The sequence below is a fragment of the Neophocaena asiaeorientalis genome, unplaced genomic scaffold (assembly GCF_003031525.2).
Source record: "Neophocaena asiaeorientalis asiaeorientalis breed wild unplaced genomic scaffold, Neophocaena_asiaeorientalis_V1.1 scaffold594, whole genome shotgun sequence".
In the NCBI taxonomy this organism is placed as follows: domain Eukaryota; kingdom Metazoa; phylum Chordata; class Mammalia; order Artiodactyla; family Phocoenidae; genus Neophocaena; species Neophocaena asiaeorientalis.
The window spans coordinates 3,222,750-3,234,995 of NW_020175066.1; the positions used below are offsets into that span (position 1 = coordinate 3,222,750).

A 12,246-nucleotide genomic window follows, 5' to 3' on the forward strand; every position below is an offset into this window, starting at 1 on the left:
TATAACTGAATAACTTTGCTGTACACTTGAAACTAATGCAATATTATATATCAACTATAGTTCAATAAAAATATATAAAATAAAAAAAAAAAGAAATTTTAACACAACCTGTCCAAAGAGAAAAGTGACAATAAAAAATGAAATACAAGGATACATTTTGGCTTAAATCTTACTTATATTCCTACTTATACGAAAATTCTTTTACATCATTATTTAGAATATAAATTTCCACATTACAGAGGCAGAACAGCATCATAGGTAGGGGCACAGACCCTGGATCCAGCCACCTGGATATGAATCCCAATTCTTTAAATTGCAGGCTATGTGACCTTGGACAAGTAACCTTTCCAAGCCTCAAATCTTTCTCATCTGAAAAAATAATAATGGAATAATAGACTTACCTCAGAGGACTGTTGTAATAATACATAAATACACATAAAACACTTATAACTGTGTCAACCCATTATAAGCTATCAATTAATGTTGGCCATTATTATTAACCTGTAATCAAGTTGTGAATGTGCGCATCTACTAGCTTAAAATAGAAATCTCAATTAAGGATACCTCTGAGTGAAAGGCAACAAAAATAAGAAAAAATACTATCAATATGAAGAGTAATTTTCAATGAAAAGCTTAGCTTTGCTTTGTCCTGAAAAAAAAAAAAGAGAACCCGTGTCCCCTGCATCGGCAGGCAGACTCTCAACCACTGCGCCACCAGGGAAGCCCTCATCCATATACTTTTTAAAAATATATAAATCATAAATATATCATGGAGATTAGATAAAACCCAAAATATTCAAAGGCCACTAAGGACAAAAGATAATCATAATTATTCATCTACTTAGTAAATACATTCATCAATTTATTACATGTATCTAAATATGATTATATTTAATAAACACAGTATATCATCTAAAAGTTAACTGCACTGCACTTACATAAGAATATTGAGCAAAGGGAACCAAGGTATTTTCTTTAAGGTGGGGGGAAGGATGACAATCATAAGCAAAGTAAAACAAAAGTATGATAAAAATCCAGTAGGTATTTAGGTACTGACCATACGATGATGAACTATGCATCTTTTACATGCATGTAGTCAGGAAACTCAGCCAATGTTTGGGCACCTACTAAATTAGCTGTGTGATCTTAATCAAGCCAGTAATTTAACCTCTGTCTACCTGCGTTATTAACACTTCATGGGGCTGTGAGAAGTAAACAAATTAATATATACGCGACACTTAAAACATCCTAGTACATAGTAAGCATTAGTAACTATTAGTCATCATCATCATCATCATTATTATTATTATTAGGATTACTGGCCACAGGACGGGCACATAGATATATCTCCAGTATAAATATGCATACACCTGGTTTATGAATATGTTATAACAGATCAAACTGGAGTTTCAGCTCTCTGAAAATACTGTAAGAACTTGACTTTGTACCCTGGCCATTGCTAAAAACGCCTAGTATCTCCTCAGTTCTCCCTCTGCCACTGCCGGGGCATGACCGCATTGATACATGTATACACACCGGAGCACCACCGGTTCCCCTGCTGTGGTCAAGGGATCAGAGCTAACATGGGCCTTGCCTGGGGGAGAGGCGTGCTTGTATGTCCCAAGGCGAAATCTTTCCACAGACATCACAAATAACAGGTAGGTTCTCAAAAACAAGAGTTGAGCTACATTATGGCTTAGATCAGTGTTTCACAAACTAAAAATCATTAGTGTCAATAAAATCAATTCTGTGGGTTATGATGATTAGCACTGGGGGAAAGAAGGAACAGAACAAAGCAGAAAATATCAGAGTGCATTCACTCTAGATTCAAGCAATTATTTTGCTTCAGTGCATGTATGAGCACATATATATATATACATATATATGTATACAGCATAATAATATATGTATTTCTGATCTTGAACCATCCCCCCCAAAAAAGTTGGAAAAGCACTGATTTTTATTACTTTTTGCAGGGTATAACCAGACCAATACTGCTATAACATAATTTCTTTGGGGAAATGTTTTCTGAGTTGATTTTAATCTTTCTCTATTATAATATGGCATGCTTGTATTGGATTCCTTAATATTTGTTACACATCTACTGGATATGAGAAAAGGTACAGAATCCAAACATCAGTATGTACTAATAACCCACAATTCTAATTTGGCAAAGGTAGGGGTCATTTTATGGAATTAAAAAAAAAGTTTTCCTTGATTGTGAAAGTGTTCACATTTTTCATAAACTTGCTTTTTAAATTATGGAAATGAATCAAGAGTACACAGTATGAGTTTAAGTGACTAAGTTACAAGTGATTTTTGGAACAGGACCATTCTTACCTGGGGATTGACTGTGCCTGCTTAGCACAGACTCTCAGGACTGAAGGCTAACTTATCAACCCCATACCACTCAAGTCTCCTGATTTTTTACACCCAAGTGAACAGGAAGAGCAACTTAATAAAAATCTTAAATTATAAGAAAAGTCTTAACCAAAACTTTTATTTTCTATGAAAATGCCTTTGCTGGAAAGATCAATTAGTAGAATTTTCCATTTATTTGTAGTCAAGAAATTCTTGCTTGCAAATAAAAATTAAGTTATATGTAGTTGAATATTAAAGCCATCAAGTGGCAGTTAAATTAAAAATCAAAACCACTTTTGATTGTTAAACTTCCATTTGCCTACAGACCAGTAGACTTAACAGGATTTAACCAAAACACAAAAAGAAACAAATAAAATCATTTAAAAATAAATTCAGCAAAGTCCAAAGAGACCAATGAAAATACATAAATTTGAATAATTCATTATAACATTTAGAACCTCTAAAGTAAAAACACATTTTTGTTATGTTATTAATTCAAATTTAATGCACAGAGGCATTGCAGGACCTTTTATCTGCATGGATTTGAATTTCTGACCAACAGAAGAGACACAACTTCTGAGGGAACGCTGAACTCCAAAGTCAGATAAATGTCCAAAGAAATCCCATGCTTAAAGCAATTGGTAGGGATGTGTGGGGGTTCTCCTCAGCATAAACACAATCTACACATATATCTGTTTCTTTTCTTATGGGGTGGGGGGAATTCAATAATAATGTATAAATCAAATGTTCACTTCAAAGTTATCAAGTAAAAAAAAAACCCTCAGTATTCTTTCACAGAACACTAAACTATGCCCCACCATTCTTAATCACCAACAGAAAACAAATAATATTAAGAAATTTCATCCACAGCATTTTTCTGACTGAATCCCAGTATGAACTGTGTCCCAAATCAGGACACACAAATAAAGGTATTTTCACATAACAAAACCTGACCCTGTGCTTCACTCCATATGGGTCATGCAAAATTATTATCAGATTTCGTATGGAGGTTTTACAAAGAGAAACATCACCAAATTAGCTCATTATATCTCATATGCCAAATCTTAAATTAACCTTGAATTTATTCATTTGGCACACCCTAAAGAATATTTAGCTAAAATATTTAACATTAAAGTAGAGAATTATGCTACTGTCATTACTCTTTCCTATTCAGAACCAAGCAGAATCTGTCAGGATGGTCTACACAGTCACATTTTTTTTTTTTAAGTTTTTAAACATTTTCTACCTCTAGAAAAGATTAAATTTAATCTAAGGAAAGATTTTAGTTCCCAGTAGGAATGACAAAAAAGATAAATTATCCAAATATTTTCTCTCACCCCCATCTGTCATCTTCTCACCATTTTTGCCTTTTCACCAGCTAGGTTTTCGGTACAAGGGGGAAAGGTCAAAGGACTCTTATTTTGCATGAGAATAGGCTGAGAGGAGGACAGCTGGGAGCCTAAGGAAAAAATACAACTGGATCAGTCTGAGCAACTATTAAGCACGTCAAAAAAGATAAAAGATCCAAAGTGCTGGAATCAAATTACTAAACTACATACTGTGGAGCTAATGGTTCCAGCAGAAGGTCTCAGAGCTTATTAATTCTCTCTCCTAAACCCACTCTGAGACAGCAAGTTAAAGACTTCTTACAAGTCCAAAGTCAGAGTCAACCTTTCACCTTAGTTCAATTAAACAAGAGCTTACTGGAAACGTATTATCTGAAATAACCTGGGGTATCATGAAGGATACTAACCAAAAGTAACATACAAAACCTTCACGCTCACAATCTAATGATATAGGGAAATAACAATCAAAATTCTAGGTGGAATCCTATGAAAGGATTAAAATCCTATGAAAGAAATGTGGGTGATATGAGGATTACTGGAAAGTAGCCCTTGAACTGTTTTATTTTAAGAATAAAGAGGACTTCTGATAGGGATGATAAAGGAGGACATTTAAGAAACACAGGTCTTCTCCATCTGCATATTCTTTTCACTCTATCCATCACCAGTCCACTGAAGCCTATATTCAGGGCACCTCTGATCTACTCCTGTCCTACATCCCGTTCCCAATGCTGCTCATCTGCCTGGTCCAAGCCTGCAACACCTCCAACTTCCTTCTCATCACTGAAGCCAGAGTATCTTTCTAAAACTCTTATGGCCGTCATTTCCTTTGTCAAAGTTTTCTCAACTTTCTATCACTTATTGGATTAAAACTCCTCTGTACTGCATACAAACCATTCAAAACTTGACCTCTGCTTACTTGCCAATCCTCACCTCTTGTCATTTTCATTATGCCTCCTTGCCCACCCCGAAATCACCCTGTCCTTAGCAATTTCCAGAAACAGCTACCTCCATGTCTTTGCAGCTGTGGTCCTTCTGCCTTGTAAGTTCCTCCCTATTCTTTAGGTCTGAGCTCAAATGCTACCTGCTCCGTGAAATCTTTCCTAATTCTTATAAGCCTCTGTATTTGTCCTGATAAGATGATCTTATTGTAATATAATTGTATTTGTGCATGTACCTCTTAACCTCTAAGATTCTTGAGGACAGAGAATATATCATTTCATATTTATTTGGCATAGTAGAGACACTCAAAAACTGCATTAATGATCAATAAGAGAAGCTAGCATTCCCTACACACCTAAATTTCACACGATATTTTAAGTGATTCACAAGGACTATCCCATTTAATCCTCATAGTAACCCCCATGAGAAGGTACCATTAGCATCATCCCACTCTATCTGTGAGGAAACAAAAGTACACACACAGGTTAAGCAACTCACATAAGACCTAGATTCAAAAATGCAGGAAGTCTGACATCACCACAGCTCATACTTTGTAACCAATATGATAAAATCACAATCTCAATCTCTTGCTTGCTCTCTTTCTCTGTACTGGGGAAAAGCCAGCAAGCCCCAACGAAGCTAAGCAAGAGAGGAGCTCAATAAGAGGGGTATAATGTAAAATACATCCAGGAAGGAGGCTGGAAATAAGCTGACAACGTGCCTTACTGATTCCCACAATTATCTGATTATCTGAACTGAATTTGGTTAAAAAAGCTGCAAAACGCCTTCCTCTTAGTACATTAGGACCTTGACCTTGAGCACTCTTTCCCCAAATAGAACTCTACTTTCCTGGGAGTTGCCAAGGAAAACCCCAAAAGTGTCTAGTGGTAAAATTATTTGAGGAAATGCCAGGTTAAGTAAAATGAACGGGTTTCTTTACTAAAGAATTTGAGAGCATTAATACAGATAGATGAGTATAGTTATCCCCGTCTTACCTGAACACAGAACCCCTTGCTCATAACATATCTCACGGGCCTAGTTAGTGTTCGATAGGACAGTTTGAGGCCTACAATGCCATTTGCAAACTGACCCCTGCCCACACACCTCAAGTCAAATTAGGTCAAATTAAGGTGTAATACAGGAAGCATGTGCTAAGAATACAAAGTCTAAAAAAGAGACTCAACTGGAAAGATGAAATGTTGTCAGGTATCTCAATCCAAAAATGTTGTTCTCGTCTCTATACCCCTCACAGCATCTGTTCACAGCTCTTCAAGAGCATTTACCAACCTGAGTTTAACACGCTACTTGTATCCGCACACTTTTCCAACTGACCTACTCAAAAAAAGTTGTTTTATTCATTTGTATAGAAACTTAAACACAGTAAAAATAACAATAAATAATTATTAAATTGGATTGTCAAAAGCATTCTGATTTAGAAAAAAATATTCAAAGGCATAAGAAAAAGCAAAAAGAGGTTACCACTGCTATGCCATAGTTTATACTATCGAATATTTTGAGAGCAAATAATTACCAATGCCTATGTAAATGCAAATGTAACCAATTTCCACCTATGCCAATAACAAGTAACTCAACACTCCAAGACACATTGGGATATATTAAACTGTATAAGTAATTTTACAAGGTCAAATTACACTTATCTCTTCTTTTTATCACTCTATGCAGTCGAATATATTTCCCGATTTCATAACTTTGATTTATATGTAAATCGCTGAACTGCTGCAATTTAAAATTTCACATTAGAAAGTCCATATAAGACATCTCCAAAAATTATTTTACTAGCAAATATTAGATCTCTTGAAAGTAAATATTCACTGATAAAATTTTAACTTAAGGTTAGAGACATTTCCTATATAGGCTTTTTTAATAAAGAAAAAGTTGATATATTCATTATTATAATAACCCAAGAATACTATTAGGATACTTCCTTAAGTCTCTGTCTACAGAATGAAATTACATTTAGCACAGTTTTATTCCTAACTATGTATTAGAATAATCTGAAACATCCCAATTCTAAACAGTACTGGATACTGGAAAATTGACTGTATTTATGACTCACATTATTACCATGCTCAAGGGGAAATAGTATACAAATTATTAAATTACATCTAACATAACCTAATTCAATTTTCTATAATGATTCAAAAATATCAGTTACCTATGAAATTAAATTAGCATATAAATCAAAGCTCTACATTCATAATTATTGATACTCTGGAATTTTTCACACTAAATACAGGAACTAATGATCTGTCACCTACTGCCACGATATGAGGAAGAGAAAATAAAGGGTAATATAAATACTTAATTCCTGAATCACAACAAACCCATAATAACAGGATAAAATATGTATCAAAAATCAAATATCCTCTCTACTTAAGTTTTCTTTTTAAAAGTTACTTTCAAAGTTTAGTTTCCAACTATCACCTTTAAAATACCCATGAAAAGTAAGTTATGAGAGACAGGAAACAAGCTTTCTTTTCTTACCTATGCGGTCAAATGTCTTATCGCATTTGGGACACTGCAATATTTTTTTGTTAGTGTTCTGAATGACTACAGGGGTTAATCCCTCATGAATGCTTCCGACAGAATCACCAGCCTCAGCCTCCTCTTCTGCATCATTGGGATCCTTTTCACTGTGCTCTTCAATGTCAGAGTATTCATCTGACATTTCCTCCTCTAGCTCATCCTCTTCAGCATTACATTCACTGCCGGGATCCTCAGAATCATTTCTATCTGACTTTTCCTTATCAAAACTGTCTTGATTCAAATTGTCTGATCCATCACCACTTTCTTGTTCATCATCACTAGTGTCATCAAACTTAACAGGGCACTTCCGATTCCGTTTTGATCTCCTTGTGGAAAAACTTCTCTCCAGCATTTTTAACCCATGCTTTTTCCCTAATAAAAGGGATCTATGGGTTTTCGCCAAATGATTCTCTAAAGACTTCTTATAACAAAAATGTCTACTACAGAATTTACACTGATGATTACTCGACAGTCTTCCAGTTAACTCACTTAGTGTTTCTTCTGGTGACGATTTTTCAGTTAGCTCAGACTGAAAAGTGGCAACATTTTCGTTATTTAGCAGCTTAACTGCATCTATAATATCCAGGAATTTTGCAGCCTCTAAAACAAGTGGGATTTCATATTTGTACACAAAAAATTCTGATGTGTAAAGAAATTCAAGCAAATGCTGAAAAACGGAGTGAGTTACGTGATCCAGGGTGACAACATCCGTGCTTGGATTTTTGCTCAAACACGCATGAAAATAACTACTGCCAACAGCAACGACGACTTTGTGCGCGCTAAATTCTTTTCCTTCTACTATGATAAGTAAGTCACAGAAAGATGGCTGCTTCTGCCTATCATCATTTAAATACTTCAGCAAGTTCTTATTGTACTGCAAAGAACTCAGAAGTTTTCTCTGATCCGGAGAAGGAGGAAGTTCCTGGTAACAGCGAAGAGCTTCGGGAGCTGGTCTTTCCGTGGAATGAGTGTAGGTTACTTGCTCACACTCCACTGCAACATTTCCTTCCGAAGAATCTTTACGGTAGCCTAGATGGATCTTCTCGTCAAGATGTGAAGTAACCTTTCTCCTTTTCTTCATTGCAGTACAACGGTATCAGAACAAGAAACTTCATAAGTGTCTTGAGGGCTTTATAAAGGAAAACTAGATTGTCTTGGATCACAGCTTCTGGAGGGGCGTGCCCGAGGGTTGCATGGTCTGCGAAAAGAGTTATGAACCATGAAAAATAACTGCATGGCCAAGCGATCCTAAATCATTCGCGGCATTGTAAACAAATCCTTCCTAAACGAAAACTAAATTATGATAAAGTCACCGCTTCCACTCATTCGTGGCTGAGATTTTAGGGCGGAGAACAAGGAGGGCCGGGTTAGAAAACACAGCCAACAAAAGAATTTTAAAGGAGGCAGAGCACACCTTGCAGGCCCGATTCCCGAACCGGGTAGGGGAAAGTGGGGCAGAAGGGGAGGCTCCGCGGAGCGCGCCGTGGGTGCAGGTCGAGGCGGCCACCTTCGCGGTGCAGGGGCGCCGGGACAGTGACAACCAGGCCGTCGCGGCCGCGGAACCCACGTTCCCCATTAATACGCTTCCAAGGGGCGGCTAGGCGCACCTCCTCGGGGCCGGCGAGCGTCCAAATGCTGGAGGCGCCCGGCGGGACGGCCCCGGGAGGCGCGGAGAGGAGAGCGGGTCACCCGGGGGACGGCCGCCGGAGCAGAGCCTCCTCAGGCCCCGCCGGGTGGAGATCGCGCCGCCGAGGGCGCCCCCGCCGCCCGCCAACCCGCTCCCCGAGCAGACGCCCCGCGCGTCCATTACCGGGAACCCAGGGGTACCCGTTGGCTCCCGGCCGCTGAGCTCCACTCCGGGCGCGCTGGCTCTGGCGCCGACCCACTTCCGGGTTCAGCCCCCGGCCCCGCCCGCCCTTCCCCTCTTGACGCCCTGCCGCCGCCGCCGCAGCCACAGAGCACGTCAACCGCGCGCGCAGCCTCTTGGCCGCCAGACACCCCAGCGCGCGACCCTGCGCCGGCAATGCGCATGTGCGCGCACCCTCCCTACGCATGCTCCGTGAGGCCCCCCGCCACCCTCGCGGCGACCCCAGCGACTTCAGGGGTCCGTTAGTCCGGGTTTTCGCGGCAGTCTGGTGGCCGCTGTGACTGAGCCAGTCGGGGCCTCGCAGGCAGCCAGGCGGGGACCGGCGGAGGGGAAGATGAGGCGGAGTTTCGTAGGGGTGGGCGGAGGCAGCACGCCGCGAGCGGACCGCGTCCTCACTGCTTGTGGCCGGTTGCGGCAGCCCCTCGGCGGCGGGCGAAGCCGTCTCCACAAACGCTCCCCTGCGTCTGAAGAACCCAGCCGGACGCAGCTAACGCAGTTGCACCTAGAATTCATTTTTAAATTTTTATTGTCCACAGAAAACACTGAAAAATGTACATACAAGTATACAACTGGCAGGACAGGAAAGAAAGCCGAAACAGAAAAGAAAAAGGTCCACAAGGATAACTTTTGGAGCCAAGATTGTGCGTTTCTAACACAGTCGCAGGTGGTGCTGGTATTGCTGCTCTGAGGACCACATGTTTAGTAGCGAGGTCCTAGGCCTGTGACTTTACAGACACGAGGAAAATAAGGCAGAGGCTGAAGCCAAATAGGATGGGTGACCAGGTTGGTGAACCCATGTACGAGTCCCCTGTGGATGGAAGAGTTACAGAAAAGTTATCGCAGACACTTGTTAACGGTAAGGCAAACTTTACTCAGGGCGTCTACTACAGTGGGGTTTTGTACTAGGTCAGAGAGATTGGGCGCAATTCCAGACAAGGGAAGGTGGGAATTTGTAGCCCAGGAGCCGGCTGGGCGTGGCTGGCATGTCCGTGAACGGAAAACGGCTAAGAGAAAACAAGAGGGGTAAGGGGGGCGGAGTGGGGGCCGGATTCTGGCTAAACTGACCTGACAAGCGTTCTTGCGGGAGGCAGGTGGGATGATCAGACAGGGCTCGAGGATGAGGAGGAACCAGATGTCAGATATTGAGGGTGGGAGATTCTGGCTAAACTGACTTAGCAGGAACCTTGCTAAAACTGAGGAATGCATAGACAAATAACAGAAGTTCAAAAGTCAGAGGAGCCTAATTGAGAAGGGAGTTTAGGGGCACCTGATTAAAGTTTGGTGAAGGAGAGAATCTTTGTTAGACCTAATCCAATCAGTTGAACGTCTTAGAGCAAAGGCTAAGCTTTACCGAGGGAGCTATTCGCCTCGAGAGCATAGAAACAGCCTGATTCCCTGAAGTATTTGGACTCAAGGCTGGAACAGCAATTCTTACCCGAGTTTCCAGCCTGCAGGCCTGCCCTATGGATTTTAGACTTATAAGCCCTCGGAATCAATCATGCAAGCCAGTTCCTTAGAATATCTGTCTATCCTCTATCTATCTATCCAGATAGATAGAACCAAACAAATGTTGGTTCTGTTTCTCTGGAGAACCCTCGCTAATACACCAGCAATGAACAGGAAGAAAATAAAATTGAAAAAATAATGCCTTTATGTTTTCCTCGATCGTATAGCACCAACATCCATGTCCCTAAGGTGTCAGAAGTCTTTGTCAGAGTAAGTAGCAGTGGGGCGGGGGGAACAGAAAGGAAATCTACACTCTTCAGAATCTTTCCTGTGTCTTCCTTTTGCTGATCTGTCATGGTCTTAATTCAGCATCCTTTAGCAGGCTGTTTCACAAATTTATTTCTGAAAATGAAAATGTTTTTCTTCATTTATTTGTTGAATATCCATTAAACAACCACTCTGTACCAGGCATGTAACATTTTAAATAAACTTAGTCATAAAATGTTACTTGATGGCATCAGAGGTATAAAATACCTGGGAATGAATCTAATGAGTTATGTTCAAGACCTCTACACACAATTCTCTACAACAGGGCTGACAAACTTTTCTGTAAAGGACCAGATATGAAATATTTTAGGTTTGTGAGCTACGGGTAGTATATTTTCCATTTTATTCTTCATTTTTATGACAACCCTTTAAAATGTAAAAATTATTCTTATCTCATGGACCATACAAAAAACAAGCCATGCGCTGATTTTGGCCTGTGGGCCATTGTTTTCTGAGAACTCCCCCTAAAACCCAACTCAGAGAAATTAAAGACATTGAAGAAATATGTCATATTCATAGATTGGAAGAATCCATATTGTAAAAATGTCAGTTGTCCTCAAATTGATCTGTAGATTTAAAGACATCAATGTATTGGACTTAATCAGTATTAAAAACTTCTGTTTTTCAAAACCAATTAGGAAAATCAAAAGGCAAGCCAAAGATTAGGAGAAGATATTTGAGAAACATGCCCCCAAAATAAAACGGACTCTTGCAACTAATGAGAAGGAAAACAATATGTAAAATGAGCAAAATGTTAGAACAGACACTTCATGAAAGAAGTACATGAAAGATCTTATCTTTAAATTGCATCTTAAAGGAGATGCTAATTAAAACCACAGTGAGATACATCCCTAAGCATAACTAAACTTATAAAGACTGACAGTGTCAAGTGTTGATAAAGATGCAGATCAACTGGAAATCTCATTCACTTCTTTTTTTTTTTAAATTTTTATTTATTTATTTATTATTGGCTGCTTTGGGTCTTCATTGCTGCACGCGGGCTTTCTCTAGTTGAGGCGAGTGGGGGCTACTCTTCGTTGCGGTGTGCCAGCTTCTCATTGCGGTGGCTTCTCTTGTTGTGGAGCATGGACTCTAGGTGCTCAACCTCCAGTAATTGTGGCACACGGGCTTCAGGAGTTGTGGCATGCAGGCTCAGTAGTTGTGGCTCGCAGGCTCTAGAGCGCAGGCTCAGTAGGTGTGGTGCACGGGCTTAGTTGCTCCGTGGCATGTGGGATCTTCCTGGACCAGGGATCCCCTGCATTGGCAGGCGGATTCTTAACCATCACGCCACCAGGGAAGTCCCTCATTCACTTCTTATTGGAATACAAGCACTTTAGAAAATAGTTGAGCAATTTCAGAAAATTACACATATACAAGCTAGCCATTCCATTTTTTTAAAAAAATAAATTTATT

At 39.8% G+C, this 12,246-nt stretch overlaps 1 protein-coding gene across 1 annotated transcript in view; it reads right to left on the minus strand.

Moving 5' to 3' along the window:
- ZBTB41 (zinc finger and BTB domain containing 41) overlaps positions 1-9,085 on the minus strand; it is a 42,524-nt gene extending 33,439 nt beyond the window's left edge. The window contains exons 1-2 of the mRNA XM_024764055.1: positions 9,004-9,085; positions 7,152-8,391 (exon numbers count right to left, since the gene is read on the minus strand). Coding sequence (XP_024619823.1) covers positions 7,152-8,274 — 1,123 coding nt within the window. The 5' untranslated portion in view covers positions 8,275-8,391; positions 9,004-9,085. The remainder of the gene's footprint in view (positions 1-7,151; positions 8,392-9,003) is intronic.
- Positions 9,086-12,246: the final 3,161 nt, after the last annotated feature.